General features: G+C 38.3%; 1 protein-coding gene across 3 annotated transcripts in view; it reads right to left on the bottom strand.

The window, feature by feature from the left end:
• KCNK2 (potassium two pore domain channel subfamily K member 2) overlaps window positions 1-26275 on the bottom strand; it is an 89918-nt gene that overhangs the window by 46320 nt on the left and 17323 nt on the right. For all 3 annotated transcript variants that reach the window (XM_024551430.4, XM_024551446.4, XM_053915835.1), the window contains exons 3-4: window positions 23615-23732; window positions 523-683 (exon numbers count right to left, since the gene is read on the bottom strand). In XM_024551430.4, coding sequence (XP_024407198.1) covers window positions 523-683; window positions 23615-23732 — 279 coding nt within the window. The remainder of the gene's footprint in view (window positions 1-522; window positions 684-23614; window positions 23733-26275) is intronic.

Here is a 26275-nt window from a genome sequence, read left to right as displayed (position 1 = left end):
ACATTACTGAATTAAGTTGTATAATCACCTTCATTGTGTTTGCTATGTATTACTCTGTCTTTCACAGAGGGTCTCTTTACGTTTCAGTGACACCAGCAATGACCAAGGGCACCACAGCGACTTTAAAATAATGAGATGCTGTTAGTCTTCACTAGCAATGCTAAGCCTTAACCTATATTATCCCCGACTCTTCCAGTAATGCCTCATCGTCAGTATCGTTATTCACATTAAATAAGTGCAAAAATGGAGAGTAGAGGTAGGAGATAATATATCTGAAAAATCTGAACTTGTGACTCTCAGATTTCTACTTTTCATGCATATTTTAGGGGTTTTCTCATGAATTCATTTATTTGCTCAGGTAAGTATAAAAATAATTACGCAGTGCTAATAGGACTACCTAGCAATTGTTGTGGAAACTCCAATAATGAATGTCTAACTGTACATGTAGAAGCTAATAGAAAGAGTGTAATATTTAATAGATTAAACAATAACTACAAGTGATTAAAAGGCTATCATACTTACAATAAACGTATCTTCCACTTTTGCGATCCCTTTTCCAAATATGGTCCCTAGTTGGTCTCCAACTCCAGCCAACAGAAAGCCAAAGAGGGGAATTCCCAGTAAGGCGTAGATGATGCAGAATATTTTCCCCCCTTCTGTGCGAGGTGAGATGTTCCCAAACCCTAAATACATTAAAAAAAAAGAATTCAGTTGTTTATAAAAGAGTAATAGTTTAAAACACATGACTTCACGGTTGATTCAAAAATTCCCAAATATTCTATCAGTCATAGAGTTCAACTAGTTAAGAATCCCTTTGCATTACATAAACTTTTAACATATTTTAATATACAATACTCATAAGCAAACATTTCAATCATCTATAAGGTACAGCAATTGTTCTAATTAAGCTAGATAATGGAAACTGAGGGGAGACACGGCAATAAAGCACATATTTCCATTAAACGTACTTCTATCCCTCTATACTGACAATGCTGTTGGCGATAAGGCTCTCATTGCCATCTACTGAAAAGAATGTATTGTCTTAACGGGCTAAGATTCGGTCACGTTAACTGTACATTTTCTCTCCAATGTTTCCATCTTCCCCTTCCTTCTACTCAGTCGGTTTGGTGTTTATTGCTAGTCAACTCATCTACTCAGGTTTTTCTTTTAATGCATCTAATTTTCAAGAACTTTGCCTTTTTTCATTAGTATGCTTTTATTCCATGAGTGTAATAATTATATTCATTTGTTGTGGGGGTTTTTTGGTGTTGTGTGGTGGTGTATTAACTCAATGCCTTGAGAGAAGTCCTATGCTTCCACTATTTAGGCGAATTTCCTCAAGTGTTTGCAAACTCCTGGCCATATTTTCGTCCTTGTGAGCACAGTCCAATGCTACATTGGTTAGTATCTCTGGCTGAAGTGCATCCGGGACGGAGCATCATTTCTGTACCCTGTCCAAGAATAGAACTGACCAACTGCAACCCTGTCCCGTGTTCCCACATCAGTAAACGAAGCGCCACAAACGGTAAGTCCTTGTCAACTCAGCAGGGCGGACTGTTTTGACGCGAGTTCTCTGGTTTTTCCAGAGAGCCCTGCTAAGATCCGACACTGTTCTTTATTGCCTCTCCAGATAAACAACTATGTGGCCTGAGATAGGGCAGGCGTCTGAATTACCCTATTCCTTCCCATTTTCTCTCTCTGCACAAGGGATAAATATCTTCAGTCATATCCATAAGACATAACCTAACCCCCCAGAAGGATCAGGATCAAAAATACAGAAAAACTTTTTTTAATGTTGACTCTGGCATCGCTATAAATAGGGCCTATTGTTTAAAATATAACAGCCTAGCTGTCGAGGGCTCCATTCGATCTGTACCACTTAAGTTAAGAGGGCATAGGGAACAAGAACTCCAAGTTTTCATCCTTACTGGCTCAGATTCAGCCCGGAGGAGACTGGAACAGCTTCAGATAAGCTGGCAGAGAATTTCCTCAGGAAGCCCATTTCCATCACCAATAAAATGGCCCCAAATCCAAATAGAATTGTATATGTAACATCTACCTTTCATTGATCAAAAAATTGAGACCATCCTGTGTGGCATCATCTCCATACTGGATTTTTATTATCTCCATAACAAAGTTAGCAGAAGGAAGACAGAAGGGAGTAGGGATGAGGAAGCCTGATGGTTCTTCTCAGAGTGTCTTCTGCTTCACTGTCCAAATAGTTCTCTCACCACCATAAGGCTGAGCTCTGGCTGAGCCTGTGCCCCAGGAACGTCATTCCTCCCTCAATCACCTCTCCCCAGCACACTCACACAGAGTGACCCAGCAGTATTCTGACACCTACAGATCCCCACACATCTCCCTGGGTGACAGAATCAAGGGGCTTTTGCAGTGGTGGGGGGGAGGTGACAGTTTCTCATGTTCTCTTCCCCTCTCTTCTCTGTATTAAGGAAGAGTAGACTACCCTCCGCAGAGTTACCACATGTTCTAACCAGAGAACAGACACTGGAGAAACGACTTGATGCTATTAATGGATTTATGGGCCTCAGATGAAAGGTGTCCATTGACTAAGCCACAGTGTGTCAAGGTTTTGAAATATTAATCTCTGTGGCTGTCTGCACTTTCTGACCCTTTCCCCTGGCCAGTCGGCAGCATCTTCGTTGCCTCAAGGTGGGACAGACTCTTACAGCAAAAAGAAAAGAAAAAGAAGTAATATTAAGTTTTGGTTTCTTTTAACTCCTAAATGAATGTTATTCCCACTCAAAATGTTCCTCCTTGAGAAAGCAGCTATGAGTTTATGACATGGCATATGCACAGCAAGAGGTTTCCAAAGAGCTTGACGGCAAAGGCCAGATTGAGGAAGGATGGGGCAGGGCTTGGGAGGAAGTGAGCTAGAGCAGAGAGCAGAGGATGGGGTTGGGGGATAAAGGGAGGGGCTCAATGGTTCACCAGAGCTGGCTTGAAGATCAACTGTTAAATTTTCAGGAATTGTGCAGGTTAGCTGACTTCATGTTCCTAGCTTGAACTCAGCGATAGCAGGAATATATTTTACACTGCACAAATTAATAGGCACTGCAGTTCAGGGCTTTTCCTCCCTCTACCACCTACTATTTACCAATACATCACAGTATAAGATAGAGTCAAATGTGAGACTGTGCCATTCATTTGGGTGGAAGCCAGCCAATGCCTGTAAGCCAACTCTTGGCATTTATATGCGCACATCACACAGAATAGCTAACATTGCTCCTTCACGTCACTTTGAGGGAAGAGCCTTCCAGAGACAGCTGCTGTAAAGCCATTGCAAGAAGATCACCTAGCAGAAGGCTCATATATGCCAACCCCTCCGAACAGTCTCAGGTGGACAGTTCATTTGTTTGACATAATTTATTAATAATTCTCTCCTTCAAGCACTGTAAATGTGTGTAGTTATTTAATTTTTTGTGTCAAATTAATCAAACAAGGATGCCATTAGACTGAAACAAGCCCAAAGCTAAGCTATTAAATGCTCCAAGGTTAAGAAACCAAAACCTATGGACAGCCAATCACACACAGCCAACTAGGCTTTCCCAAAGAAGGCAACCCCTTAAGCTACAGCCAATCAAAGAATGTCCTTGCTTTGTTTCCACATCTTCTCTATAAAAGTCTTTCCCTAGCTCCTACAAGTGAATCCCTTCTAAATACTTACTGTTTGGCACAGCCCAATTCAAATCTATTTTTGCTCAACTATACTCTTAACAATTTCTAATGTGCCTCAGTTTATCTTTTAACATTTGCAACAATCCATTTAATGTCTATCCGATTTATTTTATATAGAGATATACACATACTTATTTCCAAGTGGTCGCATCCTACTATAATTGACAACCAATAAATATTTCTTGACATAAAGCTCACAATACTTTAGGAAGAGGATAAGGATAAAGAAAAAACATACACATGAATATGTTTCTGTGAAGGAACTCAAAAAATTTGAATTCCTCCTCCATTAATTAATAAACTTAATACTTTGCAATCAAAATAATCTAGTTTTTAAATTTTACAACTTAGTGAAATGATTCTAAAATTCATCTAGAATAAAATGAACAATAATAGTCAATACATATTTGAAAGAAAAACTAATATAAAGTTTACTTCCAAATTAAAAAGTTGCTATCTATAGTTTTAATTAAAATTTTGTGGCAAATTCACAAATGAAAACAATAGAAACACTGGAAAGGTTCCCAGCATGTAAATGAATTTAATATTTGATATTTTGAATCAATTTAGAAGTTGATTATTATATAAATAGTAATGGGGCAAGTAGCAAACTACTTGGAAATAAATCACACCCCCACCTCACATTAACACTAAATATTATGAGATGGATTAAATATCAAGTAGTTTTTAAAATATGATGAAAGCACCATACATCCCTAACTGGTCCTCCTGGGTTTTCTCTTGAAGTGGCCTGAATTCATCATGTTTGACTTGTGATTTGTCCTAGTTTAGTCTTTCACCACAATTATTTAACCTTAGATTGTTATTTCAGAATGTACCCATTGCTGGAAAGCTTCAAAGATTCATAATGATAAGTTGATAAACCCAAAATACCTCATTGGTTGAGTATATTTGGGATGTTTACGGAAAGCCTGTCAAATGGCCAACTTTCACAAATGAGTTCAGTTCCACTGAAAAATGTCAGGCTGACCTGTTATAAGCAATTCTTATGCACAGCAGTGGCCTCTCTCTCCTCTGTGGAAGACGTACACAAAGTAACACGGCTAAACTGCTTAGACTTGTTGGCTGCGGCAGACATACCTACTTTGGACTAAAGGTTGTATTTGTCTACTATGTAGTTCATGAAAACACCTTTTTTGGCCAGTTTTCATTGTGAAGGTAGGAATTCATGATTACTTTGATTGACAACAGCAATGATAAAAGCAACAATAAATTTAAATTGCATTTACATATAGACCTTTCTAGAGTTAAGCACATTAAAAAAAATCTAACTACTTCTAATCCAAAGTTTAGGATATAGGATTCCATTACCCCAATCCAATGGAGAGAAAATTTAGATAAGAAAAAATGTCTACTGTTATTTTACTCTGATCAAATCTGTATCATAAAGTACTAAGCTGCACATAAGAAAGAAGAAATCAAATATCACCACAGCAATCTGTATGGTTTAATGTTCAGTGAAAAAATTCTCAATAAATATGAGAGGCCAACCAGTGTGCTAGACAACACAGAGATGAAGAAAACACTGCTTCAACAAATTCCAAATCATTAATAAAATCAATTTAATATGCTACCTACCAACTTTTCTTTAAACATTAATGAAGGTAAGGACACAAATGGGCAAATATTTTGCTACACCAAAACCCAAACAAGTGTAGCAATATGCACATGAAAAGCACTCCTATTAAAACACTGGGTTAAAGGCAAAAGATTTGGCCAGGCATTTGGTTAGAGCGTGGTCCCAGTGCGCCAAGGTTGCAGGTTTGATCCCCAGTCAGGGCACATATAAGAATTAACCAATGAATGCATCAGTAAGTGGAACAACAAACAAATCTCTCTCCCCTCCCTCCCTCTCTCCCCCCTCTTCTCTTTTCTCTCAAAAGGCAGTAAAATAAAACACCTTGTAAAACAGTGGGTTAGCATAATTTTGGCCCCATGTTACGTTTACTTTGACCTCTGAAAGAGCCAGCCTTCTGGAAAGTGGCCAAGTTAGGTCCATTCAAATGCTGAAACTATGGAGAAGCCAGAACTGCTCTCAAAATGCAGCATTTAAGCTCTGAAGGTAGAACAGACCCAATAAGAACCTTGAAATAAGTCTACACCTGGACAACTGTATTCGTGTACTTTATCAGGAAATTCAACAAGGACCCAAGTGTAAATGGACAGTGAGGAGTAAAGGAAATGAAAGAGAGAGTAGAAGATAAACCATCCTACTAAACATGAACCTCTAAACAAAAGTCCATAAGTAAAGCAACTGCCAAAAACATAAATACAATCAGCATCTAAAATAGGAATTTATTCCAAATGAAAAGTTTACGGGATAGTCTGGACTAAGTTTTGAAAGAAGTATGGTGGAATATTCAGAGATTAAAAAAAACCAAAATTTATATTAAAATTTGCAATAAAAAGGTATAAAAATATGAATGGGTAGTTGAAAAGTGGATAAATAAAAAATCTTAGAAATCAAACATATTAACTATTTTTTAAAGAAATAAAACAGATGAAATAGACTGATATAGGTGAGAAAAGAACCGATGAATTTGAAGGCAGTCCTGAAAAACTCACATGGAACATTACAAAGAGAGGAAAAGGGATTTAAAGTAAAAACCTAAAGGAGTACTTAGGAGACAGAGACACAGAGGACTGACAGACCCCAGCAACCAATAACCCAAGTTCTGGAAGAAGTAAATGCAACAACTTCCAGGGAAATAATATTTAATACATTGTTAGCTAAGAACTTGCAAGAATTGAAACCTTATGGATTCATATATTGAATGTGCGCTGTTTTGAATATGATAAACAAATATAAATCCACACGTAGACACATTATAGAGAAACTGAAGAATATAGAAATAAACACAAAATCTAAAAAGCTAGCCAACAGAAGGAGGAAAAAGATTTCTTACAAAGGAAAAACACATGAGCAATAATAGTCACTGGAAATTAATGGAGTAATATCTCAAAGTGCTAATGAAACACAACCATTATCCTGAAATTGTATTTGTTGCTCAACTATCAAAAAAGAATGAGGGTTCTGTTGTAGCAATTTTCAGATGTACAAGGTGCATGAAACCTTACCATCCAGGAAAATGTCACTAGAATAACTATCTAGGTACGTGTGCTCGAGAACGTACATATTTCAGGAAGAAAAAAAAGAGCCCAGAAGGAAAACACAGCACAGGAGAAATAGAAGCAGGCACAGAAATGAGAAAAAAAATGCCAAAAAATTGAATGAAGTATTTACTACAAAACACGCACACACACACAAACACATAAACACCAAAGTACACAACTGGTTATAGTATTAATAGCAAGGTGGATAGGAGATTGAGGAGGTTGAATAAGCAAGTTCAGCAATGTTTGGCTAAAACACTAGAAATACAAAGTATTAACTAAAATGTCCTCCAGAATAATGGGAACCACTACCAGGCCTACAAAACGATAGGACGACAGGACGGTAGGAAAAAGAAGCTCTGGCAGTCTCTCATCCGAAGTGTGGAGGTTTCCAAGAGTAACTGATGACGTTTCAGAGCTTGGCCCTCAAATGCTCTCAAACAGCTGGTGCATCGAGGCTCCCACCGAAACAGCGGCGTTAGCTACAGGAGGACGTCCCTTCCTGGGCTGTCTCATCATCCTCTGGAATCTCGTCTGCACATGGGTTATATGTTCAGTTGACTTCTGAATAGCACTTTTCCTTTAAAAGATAATCAGACTTGTTCCACGCCCCTCCCTACAGTAATTCAGGTGACTGACTCCAGGTAACGTCAGTGGCAACCCCGTCCTGCCACTCTCCTTGAGTGGCCTTTTTCTTTAACGCCTCATGGACTGTCTTATAAAGACTTTCTTCATGGAGCTTTTTTTTTTCACAGAAGCCTGCCTCTTTCCCAGCCCCCACGTGCCCGATGTAGTGCTAATCCCTTTCTGTGCACACTTAATTTGACGTTCCCAACCCTATGGGACTTGGGGACAACTAATTATTCCCACTCCCTGAATGCGGAAGCTGAGGTTTAGTGAAGTGGGGTTCTGTGTTCAAGATTAAACATACTAAATGTTAAGGCTGGGATTTCCAAAGCAAGCATTTGGGATCCAGGCGAGAGAGAGTGTTCCCCAAAGTTTTTCTCAATTATATAACCACAGAGTATGGACCATGTCTGGCCATGCCTGCTGTTTCACCTAGTGACACTGGGAAGGAATATGGAGGTGCATCAAAACAAAGGTCTCGATTAAAATAACCAAATCAAAGGACTGTTTTGACATCTAGTTTTTACTTTAACAGCCAGACTCCCTCTCGGCCCAGAAGCCTTGTGCCTGCAGTTGAAACAGTATTTCACGAGATGGCTCCCTTGCTACCTTTAGTTGCAACTTACATAATAAAATCCTACATCACAGTTGTAAAATTGCAATTTTGAGAGATTATGTTCCTTACGTTGTGTATTGAATGAGTTTCCACCAAACACTTTTTGCTAACAAGACGTAACTGCAGCTGAAGGATGGAATCCCCTTGCCAAGGAATTTTGCCAAAGAACAACAATAATAATCCATCTGCATATTGTTTCCTACTTTCCCCAGCTCTTTCTTCAACACGTGGGTTCGCACCCTAGCCCCTTTTCACCTGCGCTAATACGTGCTTGGTAAGTGGGGGGTGGGGAGGAGGGAGAGGGATCATGAGGGGGAGCAGGGGTAACACTGCATTGGAATACCACTAGACGGTCACTCACTGTTCCACGGGTTGGCAACAGCCTACTGCAGTGAACAGGACATGGAAGAAGTGACACAGCTCATCTCAAGATCCTTCTCAGGCCCCACAGGCCACTTACTGCGAGAACACCACACTCCTCTGTGTTTGATAGCAAGTGTTTAAAGATGTGCAGTCTTAACAAAACGTGACCCTAAATGTTGGCCAACTGTTTTATCCGAGGCTCAAGCCAATAAACAATAAACAGATCTGTTCAAGGTGTAATGAAATAATCCATGTAGAAACGGCTGTAATTCATGTGCTATTTAACCGCCTCTTGTTCACTGATTCTCCCCTTACCCCAGGACAACTGATGCTTTCCCACTTATTGGCAGAGACCATAAGTCTGGAATCTGAACGTCCATGACAATGGAGCTCCTGGAAATCACACTTCCGAAGGATTTTCCTATAGGAACTTCAGTAGGATTTGATGTTGTATTCCTGATCATACTTGCCATCAAACAATAAACCATGAAAGCAATAAGTTAAACTATGCTATTTATTGGCAAAGATTCTCTCCTTGACCAAATTTTGGTCAGGTTGTTCTGAGCTGTCTTTGTCATTAAGCCTTGCGGTCCCGTGGCCTTCCTTGTGAAGTCTAATTCTAGCAAGAATCCTGCTAACTCAGTTTAGCCAGAAATCCCCATCCTCAATATTTGATCATCCTTGATATTTGATGAGGTTTCTCATCTGCCACCACCACCCAGGTGATATCTGATCCGCCTGATGGGCCTTCAGCAAGAACCCTATTAGGTCCTTTTAGTCAAAATCCCCCCTTACCCCTAATCTTCCCTTACAATTTGCAATCTGCTGACCCTACTTCCTGCTCCTTGGTTATGAATTTGCACTTTGCCTTGTTGAAGAGTTGAGCCCAATCCCTCTCCCCTTTCACAAAATTCCGTTGCGTATCCCTGACCTTTCACGATAGTCCTAAATAAAGTCTGTCCTGCCGTCCTTAACAGTGTCACTGAATACTTTTTTGTTTCACACTATGAGCAGTAAAATGATAAAACTATGCAACTCATCTATCGTCAAATTACCCTAAAAGTAATATAATAGATATAATAAATACAAATGTTGACTTTTTTCATTTTAGAAAGCTGGATCTTGGTGGATAGTAATCTGAATTGTCGAGAAAGCTATGCTACCTTTGATTTGTAGTGTACTTCCTTAATTGCAAACAGACTCATTCAAGTTTATTTTCAAGTACAGTGAGGGCAATACAGCAACGTTGTTAAGGCTGTAGGCTCTTAAGCCCAAACATCTGGGTTTGAATCCTAGCTTTGCCATTCCGCAACTGAGAAAATTACTTAAAAAAAACACAACACCTCTTGGTGCCTCAGTTTCCCCATGTGTATAAAGTAATCAGGATTATGTGAGATAATACACATCAAGGAATTAGTCTGGTGCTTGGCACAGGGTGAGTCCATGAGTATTAGCCACTTCACGCCACTTTCTTCACCATAAATAAAGCATGGCTCAGCTAGTGCCACTGATTAAGTGTCCACTGTTGATAAAAATAACGCTGGTAAAGATGGTGCTGCTGCTGCTGCTTTCCCCCCAGAAACACGATTAAAGTAAGGAGGAGTTGAGCCAACATCCTTTTTCATGCTCTTTACTTTGCAGATTTCACAGGAACAAAGACAGCTATTACCAATCAGACCACCCAGAATGCAAGTGCTCTCAGTTACTGTGATTCGCCCGTCACTGTCACAGCCAGGCAGGCCCTGCCACTCTCAGAAAACTGCGCTCTGATTAGCGGTGCTGAACGGAACAGCGGGATCACAGCAAAGCCTGTTGTTTTCGAGCAACTACTCTGACATCTCTCACAGGATTGCTAGACAGTATCTTCTCTGAGACGACTTGTTACTTTTCTGTATTCACGGTACAGAGTACCACGAATGAGCGGGAAAGGGCATCTGAGTTTTTAAAACAAAATTCTAAGATGTAAAAGTTGAAATGGCCAATTGAATCCTAACTCCATCATTACACATATATGAAAAACTAAGGCCAAGAAAATGGAAGTACTGATGGTAATTAGGTAGCATACGTTGAAGAGATAAAATGTAAAGTTTTTGATTGTTGGGTGTCTATATTGAACACAATTGAACTTGAAATTACAGTGTAAGGAACTACACTTGCCCTGGCTATTACCTTCGGGCAGTAATTCAAAACTCATCAACTGCTGTCAGGGTGAGACAGGAGGGAGAGAGTGTGACTGCGGCCCACCTGGAAGATGCATAATTACCCAGGCACAGAACTTGAGCGATGGCAGCTGAGGCTGGGTCACCAAAATCATTAAGAGTTATCAGTTAAACTCAGATTAAATTCAACATCCATTAGCATCTTTCAGATTCATCTCTAGCCTGAGATTAGATTCCCCTGCGTTCTCTGATTTTGACAAATATCTCCAAACTAATTTATTGGTGTATCTTAATTTTTATAAGATACTCTGTAAAAAAAAAAAAGTAAAAATGTACCTTTATGTGTTTAAAAATTATATTCTCAACATCAGAGGCAAAGCCAAGTAGCCTCAATATCATATCAAGTTTCCTCACATAGTGTAAAGACAGATACACTTTGCTTAATTTGATATTTACAAATCACTTGTAAATTTTCCAAAGGTAACTAGTATAGTCCCCTCACCTAGAAAGGTAGAGTCTTAGTACTAAGTCTCTAACCATTAGGAGAGCAAGGTGAACAGATACCATCAGTTCACTTAACATTTATGGTATAAAACATATATCTTACTCTTCTCAACATATGGTGCGATACAGTTCAGAGGTCACAAGCGCCAACATGGCAGCCAGGATCTGGGGGTTTAAAACCCTATTAATGCTGTATACTCACTTCATAACTTAGCTCCATCATTTAATCTCTCAATACCTTTATTTACTTATCCCAAAGTGGGAGTAAAGATAGCAAATACCTTATACAGGTGTTACAAGGATGAACACGTCTGACATACATAAAGCCCTTACAAGAGTGCCTGGAACATACTAAGTATATACTTGATTGTTATCCAGCCTATCTATGCTGAATTAGGTAGAAAGAATTTGAGGCCCCATCCCTACTCTATGTCCACAGATTAGAAAAACAAATCCAAAATGGAAAAAGTAATGTAGAACACAGGGAAAAAAAAAAAAAACATTGTTTAGACTCCCAATTCCCACTCCCAGCCTATTAATTCTGGTCTATTTTCCCCCTAAAGCTATAATTAACACGTTACATGCTATATAACTTACTTCCTTAGTTAGTCTCTGGTCAGTTTTCTGGCCCATTGATTTGATGTACTCCAACCACCTAGAAACTACTCAACAGTCACTCAGTAAATGTCTGCTAAGTAAAAGACTAGATGATTAGGAAGAGCGTGTCTCTGACGATGGTGTTCCTGCAGGACCCAGAAAAATGTTTGCAAACCACAAGAGAGAATTAAATATCATATCCATAATTTGGAGCCTAAACCAACAAAAAATGAATTCACTAGGATCTAAAGACAAATTAAGTAAAGAAAAAGAGATGGGTATGATAATAGTGAAAGGAAGCTAAATGTCCACCTGCAAAACTACAGTCTGTATTCTAGATAGTGAAGGAGAAGAATTAAAATAGCGGAAAGCCTAATCAGTGCCGCAGCTTACAGAATATAAAAGATTTTCCAGAATTGCAGAAAAGAATAAAGGTAGAAAAAATTTTAAGAAGTAAATGATAAATAAAGAGCACAGAGAAACGACATAACAATTGTCAGTGTCCCTAAAACAAAATAAACGAAACCAGTGTAAGATTAAAAGAAAACCTCTGATCTATAAAAGTGGGGGTGGGGGTGGGGGGGAGGCAGTTAAGGAAAGCAGGTTACCAATAAAAGAAGAAAAACCAGGCCAGCATCAAACTCCTCCTGTGTAACAGCAAATGACAAAAGAAAAATAGAGAAATATCTACAGTTGTGACAAGAAAAAGTTGCAAACCAAGAATTTTATCCCTGACCATTGTACAAAGCAAAAGAAAGCTATTCGCAAATATGTAAATATTTATTCCGCTCACACTGAAAAAATTGGCTGAAGACAATTTTTGCAAGATGAATGCTCATAATATCGATAAGAAGGTATTTATGTGGCATGCTGCATTCTTTGTCTCACAGCTTAAGTCACCCATTTGGCATCTTACCCTGGATGACGCGACCATTTAAATGACTGAATCATGTTGTTGAGAGAATAAATGAACCAAACTTTTCTTCCCTTTACAAAAGTAGAGCAGCGTGGTGTGACTAGCAGCCTTTATAAATGACAAGTATACTAAGTGATGACTTTCTCTATATTTGAAGTTCATATTAAAAGGTCTGCGTTTTATTTTCATCTGTTTAATTTGAAAAACTAATAAGCCATTCAATGACAAATATCAATGCCAACAAGCTCACATTTATAACATCCATAAGAGTCAGAGGATCAGCACGCTAACTATCTCTAAAAATCAGTAATCATGATGTGAGAGCACCTATACCAACCATATACAGGAAAGTCACTGTAATAAACATGGTCATATCTAGTTATTTTCCTTTTTTATATATTTCTGCATTTTTCAATTTTCCTATTAATCACATATTGCCATATATAAAAAGACTTATGAAATTTGATAGACCAATCATAATGTTTTTTAAAAAAACAAGCATAGTGCAAAAGGACTATTAAAAAGTGGTACTGGGTAAAAGAAAATATAGCATATTTATTATATATGGTCTGTAGCATTTAAATATCCAATGCAGGATAATAGCGACAACAGCTAGTGATCATCAAAAAGGATGAAGATACAACACATTCTTAAACTGGAATAATATGCAGCTGCTAAAACAGTGAGGCAAATCTTCAGGAAGTGATAAAATTTTCAAAATATATTATTATGTGGAGATAGTAAGGTAGGGCAGTTTTCACCTGTCTGAAGCTCCCTTGCTTTAGGTATCTTCCCTAGAGCCTGCATGAACTTGGCAATTAGCATTGCACATCTTCAGATTTTCAGCAAATAGTTATAAAACCGAACCAGGAGACATTGTAGGAAGACCAAGAGTTTATTAAGTGGGATTTACAATCAGGTCCTTGCTAATCTTTATTTCCTGTCGTTACCCATAATTAAAAATGCCTTTATCATAACAACCTCCTTCCCATGATCAGAAATCCACAATTTCTACCCCCAAACTTGTCCCTCAAAGAATATGTTGACTTCTTTCTCTGGCACTTACACTGCATTTCCTTGATTTTTTTTCCCAACGCCGGAATTGGTTAAACCCAGAAAGTCATGGATAGAGACTGGACTTGAGTGTTCTAAACTATAACACTTTTCGTCATGTTATGGTTTTCAGTCTGCAGGGCCTGACAGAACTGAGAATAGTTGATGCTATAATATCACTCAGCTCAGCAATAGAATAAGACTGTTTTTTATTTTTAAGAAACGTAGTTTCACGTGGTTTTCTTTTGAGCTCCATCCTCAGTCCTCTAAGTCATGATTTAATCTGCTTAAACGACATGAACATATTGCTACTGGTTTCTGACGTGATCCTTTCTCTTCATTTGTGAAGTGCCGCAAAAATTACATTTTTCATCGCTCTGAAAAGCAGAATTATTCAAGCCAATAGTTTTAAACCCCTATGAGAATCAAGAACTCCTTCGAGCATCTGATGTACACTGTGGGCCCTTTCTCCAGAAGACACGATTATGAAGCATTAAAGCTTATCCATGTACCTTCCAGGCATTTACAGAAATGAAGTCACAAAGCTTATTTCAGCCTTTACAGAACAAGAAAGACAAAGAGAGAAATATAGCATATCCTTTTTTAAAAAGATGAATCTTATACACATAGTAGTTCATTAAACATTATTGAATATATTATCCTTTGCATTTTCATAAAATCCTATGAGATATCAAGCACATTTATTATTAATCACCAATTAGGAAGTTATTTAGACCATTCACGGGAAGGAAACAACTCAGAAAAGTAGCTCCATGATGTAGTCCAAGTCACACACTGACTGTATATTAGAATCAAAACTCCAATCCAGGTCTTCCATTTACACCTTTCATTCTTTTTCTTTGCTTTACCCTCTTCTCTGTAGTCCCTGGCTGGCAAACTTCTCCTGTGAAGGGCCCGGTGGCAAACATTTTCAGCTTTGCAGGCCATGAGGCCTCTGTTGGAACTACTCGACGCCATCATCCTCGCAGAGAGGCAGCCGGAGCCAAAGCGAAAAGAAATGGGGGTGGCTGTGCCCTAACAAGGGCCTAACAGGTGGCAGACTGGGCCTTGCCCTAGGGCCATAGTTTGCTGACCCCTGCGTTATTTTGTCCCTGCATCAAAAATAAACTCAAGTCTCTTAATTTATTTTCCTAAGAGGTTGGAATGTTTTTATCATCATTGTTTTGGCCTTAGTAAATGATCATTACTAAAATACCCTAAATGCCAGTGGAATCCCTAAATAATACCATCAAGAACAGCAAAATCTCCGCAGAAAAAGCTCAGATTATAATTTTACGAATTTATTTCTAGTTTGAGACAGTTTCCCTGATGTAACCACTCTATATATAAGAAGGTAGTTCCAGAACATAATCACCTTCAATAACACAGTAGGAGCCAAATTAGTTTGAATAGCAAATAACCTGCAAGGAGGGTATTCAAAGCTTTAAGAAAGAATGTATTTTTTTCTTTGTTGATATCAGTAATATCGACAAGTGCGCAAAAGATAATATGGGCTCATTTTCATAAAATAAACATTAATAATAAAACCAGCTTACTCTAAGTTAGTATACTGGCATCCAGGGCACAAACCATTTTCACATCTATAATCTTATTTAACCTTCACACCAACTCTGACTGTGAGAAGGGCTTGACGCCCTTGACAATTGACAAAAACAGGGGTAAGGGAACTGTGATCTGCCCAAGACTACAACCCTAGCTCACAGCAAAGACAAAACTAAAATTAAATCTTCTGAAATAAAATCTGATGTTCCTTCACCTGTGTCACTCCTTTAAAAACAATAGGGAGAAATATTGTCACTCTAAGCTGTACTATGTACGTAATATTAGGCTAAGTGCCTGCATGAAAACATACAACATATTATTTAGCTGTAGTTTGATATTTATTAGGAGGTCATGTCTACACCTCTTTTTTATGCATCAAATTAAGTTACAGGATAGTTTCCATTAAGGTACCTACAGGCACCACTGGAATTACCTATTAATACACGTGTTCTTTTTGAACACAAGCTATTGAGGCAGATTGTGACTTATTTTATACCCATTATTTTCTTTTTCCTTTTCTTGCTGCTTAGCACCTTCACTAAGGAAACTGAAGCACCGACAGGACAGGTATAACACTCAACTAGCCCATAAAAAAGAAGGAGGAAGAGAAAGAAATTTGATTAGCAATTAATGGGCATTTTTGGGTGACCTGTGAGTTTGAATTATTCACATTGTCAATATAGAGTAGGGCAAAAGTAGGTTTACAGTTTGAGAACATGGAACAGTTTATTCTTGCGTCATCTTATATTAATTATTGTATTATTTTCCATGCAAACCACTGTAAACCTACTTTTGCCTCACCCTGTATTTCCCCCAGTGGGACATCACAATCAAGAGTTGGCTGCATGGAATTCCTTTCCATTTGGACTCAGTCATGTCTGCATTGTATTTGATGTGCATTCAAACCACAATGGGCACATACGACCCTCATTCACACAGATACTTCTTTTGTAAATATCATGCTATACTTACAGTACCACGTAAATAACAATGCCAATTTTCCAAGAGTCAGATTGCACAAGTCTAAAATTTTTTTAAAAAGGTTCAGAAATATGTAGCATAATTACTAGCTCAAAGCAGACAGGCCCACACAAATGTTATTACATTCCTTCCTTATCAAATGAAATACTTGAGACAGTCACAAAAAGTATTTTTCTGATAATTATCTCACCTAGTTTCAATCACATCCAGAGCCATACCTGCATGGCTGATGGTCAGTTAGGTGTTCTATAAAATCTATATTTTATGACAAACAGCGCTGGATTTTAGTGGTTAGGAAGGGAGGGAAAGACAAGAAAAAAAATAGTTTCTGTATTTATTCAGGGCATGAAAATCATGGTAATTCTTTGCTTCCAATTTTTGGGTAATTTTTTTATCACAAAATTTGACAGATGTTACAGCAAACTTTTCAAAAGTATGCAGAAATATAGTAAAGCATCTTTTGTTTCAGAATACAAGCAATTCCTGACTTGAACACACCCAAGATATGAATGACTAGTATGCTGATACCATAGCCAGCCCTCTCCCACTGGGGCGTCCAGTTTCTGTTAGATTTATAGTCTCTGGCTCTGTGTTCTCCTACAAAAGAAAGTTAAAAAAGCTTTTTCACTCCTGAGAGGATTACATCCCTAATCCTTCCAATGAGCACAAGACTCTAGGATTCTGACTACTAGGTGCTCTGAAATGAACCTCTTTGTCACTGATGTCACAGACGTGCGTAATAAAAAGAGAAGATGACTAACCTATGTCATGATTGTTTTGGAGTTGACAACATTGTTAGTGCACTATTTCAGCTATATTGCCTATCAAATTTAATTCTGAACTCTGCAAACTCAACGACCATTCATAAGACATATTCTCTGAGAAATGCATTGTAACTTAGAAAATAAATAAACCTACATGAAGATTTTGAACGACAGGAACACATGTTGTTAACCCGAGGCGGGTATTATTTCCATTAATTTAAGTGGACGGGAAGAGAAACAGAACATCAAAAAGCTAAAACAATGTCTTAAGGTCAACATCTGCATTTCAACTGCCCGATACCAGAGTTACGTACTTAGGAACAATTAGCATACACTTTAACAAAAGGGCACGAGGAAAAATGCAATGAGATTGTAGAGTCAGGGCTGGAAGTCGCCTTGCAAGATTATCTGCCTTTCAGGCTGGCTGCCTCAAAGCACCTTAACTTTTCTTTAAAATGAGTTCCAAAATCCAATACGCAGTTTTCTGAGAAGAGCCAAGAGACTAGTGAAACGCCACAGAATTATGGGTGTACTAAATTAATAAGATAACACCCAACCGCCGGAGTTGCCATGACATCATCCCCTAGGAAAACGCTTCCTGGCAAATTCTACACCACTGCTTCAAGAGTATTCAGTCCCAAGTTCAGAGAGTGGCTCCCTGAGATCACAAAGTTGAACAGAAAATACTCTTACAATTTCCCCTCACCCTTTAGGTTGCAGTTTTCTATCGTATCCAACAGCAAGGTCCTAGACTCCCTGCTGAAGACGTGTATGAGGCTTTACCGCTTACAATGTAACCTCTGCGTTTCCAAAATTGGCCTCTTCTAAAAAGAAGATAAAAATCTGGAACTGTTTGTTAAAATTACTCCAAACCTTTAATTTTTTTCCTGTTTTCTTAATTTTATTTTAATTTTCTAATCATTAAGCATTTTACTACATAGGCAAAATATGGGTTCATAGGAAATCTGGGACAATTGTCATGACAACATTAGCAATTCGACCTAGGTAAAAGCAAATTAAAAGTCCCCATGGCTGCTTCAACATACAGAAAAACTAAACATAGAGACTGCACGAATTCAACCTCTATACTCAGGTGGTAGAAAACAAGAGTCCTTTGTAACGATGAGAACAGCCACTCCAAGGAAACGCTTTCCATAAGACTTAACGTGACGCTTTCAGGTCGTGAGGCTGCCCTAGACCTTAGTGGTGCCCTTGTGGCTGTGCATTATTCTGACAGTCAGAGATCAAGATGATTGAGGGGTCAGCTTGGGCAGACCTCAGCCCTGGCTTCCAATTTACTTTCCACTGGGGGAAATTTTATTATGGTTAATGCTTTTGGGTAATAAAATCATCTTACCTTTTATTCCAATCTTTAAATTGACCTCAAAATGGAACACAGTTGTCCATTACATCATTTTGTCAACAGTCTCCCCTACAGTGTAAGCAATTTCCTATTAGCTTTAAAATAACAAAGTTTAAAATACTAATGCTCCTATGGCAGTCTTCTCAGAGATACGTATATGTCCATCAGGAAGCTTTCTTTTTTTAATCATGTATCTGTCCACTTTTCACCCTACCCCTTGTCACCTCCTTCATTCAAGTGAGCATCTTCTCACCCATGGATAAATGCAATGACCTCCCCAGTCTCCCTGCTTCCCCCTTTGCCCTCTGCATGGCAGCCAGGGTCCCATCCTGCCTCTCTTCTGCTTTTGCCTTTCAGGACTTGCCCATGAATTTGCAGTGCTGCCTTGACCTATGAGGTCCTGCGCCCTCTGGCTCTTGCTACCTACCGTATTTTGCAGTGTATAATGAGCAGCCACATTTTTGCATGCACTACACATGGGAGTATTATACCCGTTTTGCCTATGATATGTAATCATTATACCCCTGTATAACGCACATCTTTATTTTTCCCTCAAAACTTTGAGCTAAAAAAGTGTGCATTATACGTAGCAAAATAGGGTAATCTTGCCAACCTTGCTCCTTCTAGGCTCTGCCATATGGACCTATCCGTATTCCTTGAACATGTCCAAAGCTGCTCTTTCCAGGGTCTTTGCCATTGTTGACCCCTTTGCCTGAACTTGTTTGGCACTCACTCTTCTTTACCTAACTGTCTCTTTCCGTCCTCCAGGTTTCAGCTTCAATGTCACCTGCTCAGAGGTGGTGAATCAGCCTCCTCTAGAACACTTCCCACTGTCTACCCGGCTCCGCTATCTACTCTCTATCACTGCACATGAACTTCCTGTGTAGTATGTATGGCCATTGATCATGGTCATGTGTTTTAATGTGTCAATAATTGATTGTTGGTCTCTTCAACCCCAGTGTAAGCTCCAAGAAGTAGCCTGCCCACCTGTATTCCTAATCTGCCTGAATAAAAAAAATAAACAAAGAAAAACTGAGGTGGGGAGATCCTAAAATGAAGCTTCCTCATATAATACAACATATAAAATCTGGGTCATTTTTTCCCTCCTTTTTCTTCATAGGACTGACCACTTCTCTCTATGAATTGCAAATTTGCTGCCTAAATACATACCTCAACATTCGATATTTCGACTCCTCTCCACTCCTCTCCTCTCCACCAAGGCCTGATGACTCCTGCGTCTAATTATTTTCACACTGTGTCTTACTCTTCTCGTTCACAGCCGCCCAAATCACCCCAGTCTGTACTCTCGTGCTCCTTCCATGGGTCACTGAAATGCCTCCTAATTGCCTCTTAGCTGTCAGTCTCCATGGAGCCCCTCCTGACAGATACACCTTCTAATGTCACTTTTACCCTGTCCCTTCACTTGCTAAAAGAGAAAAAAAATCCATGTTCTGTCTTAGAGTAAGTCCAAAATTCACAAAACTCAGATTATATTCAACTGTACTCTTCCCATCGGAGTCAGTCAGTAACATTTCCACTATCCCTTTAAACAATTCCCCTGGCATGCCCAGATACTTACTTTTTTATCATCAACATAAATCAAGTTCATTCCTCTCTTTGCATTTTTGCTTAGCCAGGTCACAGACTGGGAGGCTCTTTCCCCTTCATCAATCGAAACCAAAATGTTTTCTTCAAAGCATAGTTCACATTCAACTTCTCTCATTAAGCCTTTCCGCCCAGATCCAGCCCAGATGACCTTTCCTTGGTCTCAAGTCTCATGGCGCTCAGTCCATGGTTCCATGTAACGTGGGATTATACCTGTTTCTGTTATTACTCAGTTACTTCATACATGTAAATTTTATCTCACTAGTTGGACCTCAAGCAGGGACCGTGTCCTTTCCACCCCGGGCAGTGGCAGAAGTAGCGCCGATCCAACGGGAGGTACTGACAGGGACTCACTGATTTACCTGGCCCTGAGCATGAACCCGTCAATGACAAGCAGTAGTTCCAGATAACTTGCAATTCCTGAACCGAACATAGAGTCTCCGACCCCTGATCTTAACCACGCGAACTCCCAATGCCGCAACTGTTCCCTCTCCACTTTCATTCACCTGGAAAATTCCTAACTGCCTTTCTAGTCTCAACTGGGACATTTACTAAGGAAAGGGAAGTATTCTCTGCCCCTTCCTTACCCACCCACATACCCCAATACCTATGTAAGGTGTCACTCCTATCCACTCCCATTAAATGCTCTTAAGTAGGGCTGACACACTAGATGGTAAATGATTATTGGCCCACTGGCCCCTCGACCCGTCTATGTACAACTTGAACTCAAGTAACTTATCTTTTACCATTACAGTAGCACAGTGATAGTTTTTTTTTTTAATTTGTGGAATCAACAAATGAGCAAACAAAAATAGTAATAAAGCCTATTGAAAGCTAAGAATTTAGTATAATAGATAACAATTTAGTGTTATGTCATTTCTAATAAGCCATAGTTCATACAATTTAGAATGCTTATTTGTTTTTAATTCCAAAAAATAATTATTAAGCACCCACTCTGTGTCAGGCACTGGGAGTACAGAAAAGGCTCCAATCCTTAAAAATCCCTTAACCTCACGGAACATGTGTCTACAGTGAGAGGGGCAATGAAGGGTGGGTTTTGCTCTGATTGAGTTGGAAACCACAGACGGTTCTGAGCAGAGGCTCCTTCCTACAAGGATGCTGACATTGAGATGATGCTGTCTTGGACCGAAACGGTGGCAGTTTGAATGGTGAGCAGCAGTTAAATTATGGATCACCTTTAAAGGCAGAGCCGACAGAATTGACTGAAAGTGAAGTATGAGAGAGAGAGAATAGTCAAGAATGGATTTTAGTCAGTATGACTATGGAATGGAACTTGTGAAGGGTATGCAAAGGTATGATTTTGGAAAGAGTATATAGACATATGAAGAGATTCTCTAAAATTAGTCCTTAAATGTTAACACTCCATTTTGTATAATTGAACTTCTCTTGGCCATATTTCCATTGAAGAGCAAGGGTCACTTTGGCTTCTTAGGCAAATCAATAACGCTGAAGACAAAAATCTTGGGCAACCGCAGCCAATGCAGCTCCATGAAGCACCGCCTGTACCAGGCAGCTTAGAAAACCCACTGCAATTTATTCTCTCAAACTGTCTCAAGTTCTCTTTTTAAATAACTAATACAATGCAGGTCATGCTAGAGGTTACAATTCCTACGATTGCTAAAACCCGCTTCAGGGCTCACACAATTATTATCATTAGCAGTATTAGTAATTACACTATACATTTTATTGAATAATGATTTGGATATCCAATGCACACCTGTGAAAGAGGTCAAAATGTCTACCCAGCCCTAGACCATAATCTAGTCCAAGGTCAGAGGAGGTAGCCTTGACCTAGGAGTAAAAGATCGGGAAATAAATTTAGATGACCTAGAAGAACCTAATCCACCTAAGACTGAAGCCCGAGATAGAACAGTAGGAGGCGATCTGGGCCATCGGGCAGCTACCTCACCAACCTAAATAATCGGTTACCGTGCTTAATGGCTATAATTTAAGGTAAGGCTGGTAATAATGGTTTATTTTCTCATGTGTTGAAGGATACGTCTGCAAAACTTACTGAATCTGGGATTCGAAAAATGAGACTGTTTATAAACATGCGACGCAACAATAAGTCCTTATAGTGACTCAGTCTCTTGTGCAATAACGCAGTGATGGTCCTGAGTTCCAACTTGGACGTTTGAGCTTTCATTGGGCGGAAACAAACCATTCTCACTCAGTCTGTGTGCTTTTTTTCCTCCCAGACTCTAAGTAGTTTCCACAATAAACAGTCATTTCCATAGTAGAAATGGCCATGATGTCTAAGTTCCAAGGGTAACCTGTCATTATGGTTAGAAATCGAGGTTGCCATTCTTCCAGATTTTCACAGCCACACAACTTTTTGACCCGGCTAATGGGAATGTAAGAGTAAACATAGTTCCTTGACCTCGTAACAAAGGCAAAAGTCAACACGCTAAGGTATTTATTTCACCGACAAGTGACCCAGCACAAGGTATTACAGTGGATTTGCTTAATGACAGGTCACTACAAATTCCTCTCAGAGGAAAATTTTAAGCGAGAGTTCATCCATAAATTGCCCATGTGTTCTTGTTTATGACTTTGATGACTTTGCTATAAAGTCCCGATATGAAAACCTTTTACACTTCAGTTGTCATTTGTCACTGACATCAAAGAATAAAATTTGTAGAATCTTAATTCACACCCCAAAATCAGCGATCAGGCCCCCGAGAGGACATATCCTCACAAACACACATGGAAGGGCAGAACTCGGTTTTGCACATGTATTCTTAAAATTCCTTCGTAACTGTGATGAGCCAATTTCCTTCCCTCTCTTGAAAATTATGCTTGAAACTGACCTCTTTCCTTTCAACAAGACAGCTATCACTCCTCCCGGTCCCCTCAGCGTGGCAAATAGGGCTGCGCTGTGGGGGCTGCGCTTACATCTACTGCGTGTTCCTTGGGCACTCAATGGCTAACAGGAGAGAAGTCATCTACATGTACCCATTCTGCTGCCCAGAGGTGCTGAGTATATGCACACTCACGCCCCAAAAAGAGACTGTGTTCCACTATGTGCCCTTTTAACACTATAATGAACAACATGATTAAAAGGCAAAAGAGCAAGGCTTTAAACCTTAATTCTTTCAGTGTTAATTTTTTAAATATACATATGCTATTGGAAACACATAATGTATGAAAAGACAGTCTTGAGGTAATTATAATAGACATGCATAGAAGAATGGGAACAATCCGTTGAACTACTGTAGAGTTAAAATTTATAAGTTGGAAAAGTTGATATCAAATAATGAAAACAAAAGTCAAAATTGGACTCCAATCCTTTCTTTCTACAAACAAAGAATCAGAGATGCAGGAAAATTCAAAACTACTCGACGCCCCAATTATAATTTAAGCCATTTCATGGCGTTCCTATCCACTAGCCAAAGGGCAACTGCCCTTCTCTGGAGTTTCAGACACATTGTAAACTCAACTCAGTGCTCGGAAACGATAACTAATTCATCTTCATCATTTCCTTGTGCAAACCTTTAAACCCTCTTCCCCAAATCAATTTACTAAAATCTAGTTTTCTACCACACACAGACCATGTTGACTGACTGTAAAAAAAATAAAAAAATTCAAACAAATGAATTTTAGCTCACAAGCTGTACCGAAATTAAAAAAACAAAATAAGTTGTCTCCTACCTATAGTTGTAATAACAGTGCCAGCAAAGAAGAAGGAACTTCCCAAGTCCCAGTGACTGATTTGATTGGAGGTGTTTCCTAATGGTATAATCCCTGCATTTATTGCTGCCACTATTTGCTGCAAGTTTAAAAAGAAATTCATCAGTACACATGAATCACAGGAAGGCATCAAACAGCATATATTCCCCCCCAGATGACTAATTAAACAAACATTTAGGTTCGAACCATTTTCAGGTTCGGCTTTCCATTTAAAGTATACAATATAGATTACAACTTCATTCTAAAGAATGTATTAATTGAATTATATTTGATATTATAGGAATGGATCTTCACAAAGCTTATATTGTACCAATATGCATTCATATCATCATCCATTAACATATGTAGTGATTTATTTACATTAACAACTAAATGTAGCAATGTATATTTTGTAAACACAGAATTAAAATATCAGATGGCAAACTATAATTTAAATAACAAAGAGTTTTACCAAAAAAAAATACAAGTATTTCCAAAGTCCTAATCGCTTTGCATGTTAAACATATGTAGCTGAGTCCGGGACGTAGTAACTGCAGACAGCGGACATCGATAAGGTCCAACAAAACAGGCTCAGAGGAGAAGAAAAAGGCAACAACAATTTACTATCAAACTTCAGTCGGGCCATTTATATCTAGATTCTTAGAATGCATCCCGATTTTTACAAATTCTATAACCATGAGTATCACCAAGGACCCACAGGTGACAATCAGTCGGCAATATTCACACAGGGACACTAGGCTCTGGACGCTGTCTTGAGTAGGACCCACAGACAGAAAGAGGGTGACATTTTAATCCCTCCTCAATCATCAGGTGTTGGGGGGGAGAGGGGAGCTCCAAAGAACTAAAAGTAGAGGAGAATCTGTTGGGAGAAAATGTGCAGGGAAAAAGAGGCAGAGATTGTTCGAATAAGACATTTCCGTAGGAAAGAGAGTTTCAGAAATCTTCATCACTTAGTTTGCAGGTGTGAAAATTGGAAGACACATCTTTGGATAGGCAAAGAAACTGGAGATCAAAGAGGTAAAGTGAGCTGTCGAAGGTAATACAGGTTGCTGGTGAATGACAAAAACTGTACCATGCGAATAACAGAGGCACGACTTGAGAACTTATTGTCAAATGGAAAAAAGCAAGTACTCTAGAGCTGAAATGCAGTACAAAGCCTCATTCATCTCATTTTTTTTAAATCTACAAATTAAAATTTCAACAGCTGTATGTAAAGTTAATTGAATTGTAATGCTTTATTTTAACAATGACATACGTTCATTGCAAAAAATTTAGAAAAATATAGAAAGGTATAAAGAAGGTAAAAACCATTTGTAATTCCAGAGTCCAGAGATAACCACTATTGACATGTTAAGGAATCTACTCCTAGTACTTTGCTACACTTTTTGCATAGCTGGGTTTACGAAATATATAAAATGTATTCTCTATTTTAAATTATTATTCTATATGCAGCTTTTCCTTGTCATTACTGTATTTGTTTAGTCATTGCCCAATACAAAGACATAATGCTATTCTAAAATTTGGGTATTATAAACATTTTTCATATAAATATATTTCATTTCTGAATATTTTCTCAAGAGAGATTTCTAGAAATAAAGTTACTGCTAAAGATTATGAATATTTTGAAGCATTTAGTGTGTCGCTATCCAAGAAGTTTGTTACAATTTACAATCTCCCCCAACAATTTACAAACACTTAGTAATACTCTTCAATATTATCTCTAACATTAACATTTTATGTTTACCAAATGGATAAGAATTATCACATTTACATGCCCTTTATTTTTAGTGAAGTTGGTCACTGTTTCTTTTAACATATATTAAATGCAAACAAATATACACATATACACATATATTCACAGTACAATCAAGCTAGTTTTGAGTTGATTTTCCTTATCTGACTTTCTATGTTAACTTTAATATCAGATAAGGCAGGTCTCTCTCATGCTTCTTTTAAAAATGTTTCTTGCAATCACTAGCCTATTATTCTTGCATAAACTTTAGAATCATTTCATTAAATTTTATAGAAATTTTCATTCTCGTGGATTTAACATGTCAGTTGTTTAGATATATGTGGAATCTATAAATTAAGGGGAATAAAGGCTATTATAGTAGTGAAACTTCCTATTAAGAACATGATATGAATCTCCATTCACTGAGACCCCTTCAACATCCTGAAATAGAGTATTCTTATAAACGTCACATAGGTCTGTGAGGTTATTCTTAGGTGTTTTCTATTTTCCATTTTAAATTCTAACTGATTAATGTCATATATTGCCCACTCTCTGCACCAGCAATTCTCAGTTTTTTCAATCTCAAAACCACTTTACAGTCCCCCAAACTATTGATGACATTAATGAGCTTTTGTACATGTGAGTTATAACTATTGATATTTATGATATTTGTTTGAATTTCTAACTTCTGAAATGTTTTAATTCATGCAAAAATAACAATTCCATTGTATGTTAATGTATGTAACTTACTTGTATGAAAAATAATTCTGTTTTCCAGAACTAACAAATATTTAGAGAGAAAATGGGTATTGTTTTATAATTTGATAAATCTCTTAAATGTCTTGCTTAACAGAAAACAGATTCTAATATCTGCTTCTGCTTTCAATATG

Source organism: Desmodus rotundus, chromosome 12 (assembly GCF_022682495.2).
Source record: "Desmodus rotundus isolate HL8 chromosome 12, HLdesRot8A.1, whole genome shotgun sequence".
NCBI classification, from domain to species: domain Eukaryota; kingdom Metazoa; phylum Chordata; class Mammalia; order Chiroptera; family Phyllostomidae; genus Desmodus; species Desmodus rotundus.
The sequence above is the reverse complement of the archived record's forward strand: the minus strand, read 5'-3'. Positions and strand labels throughout refer to the sequence as shown.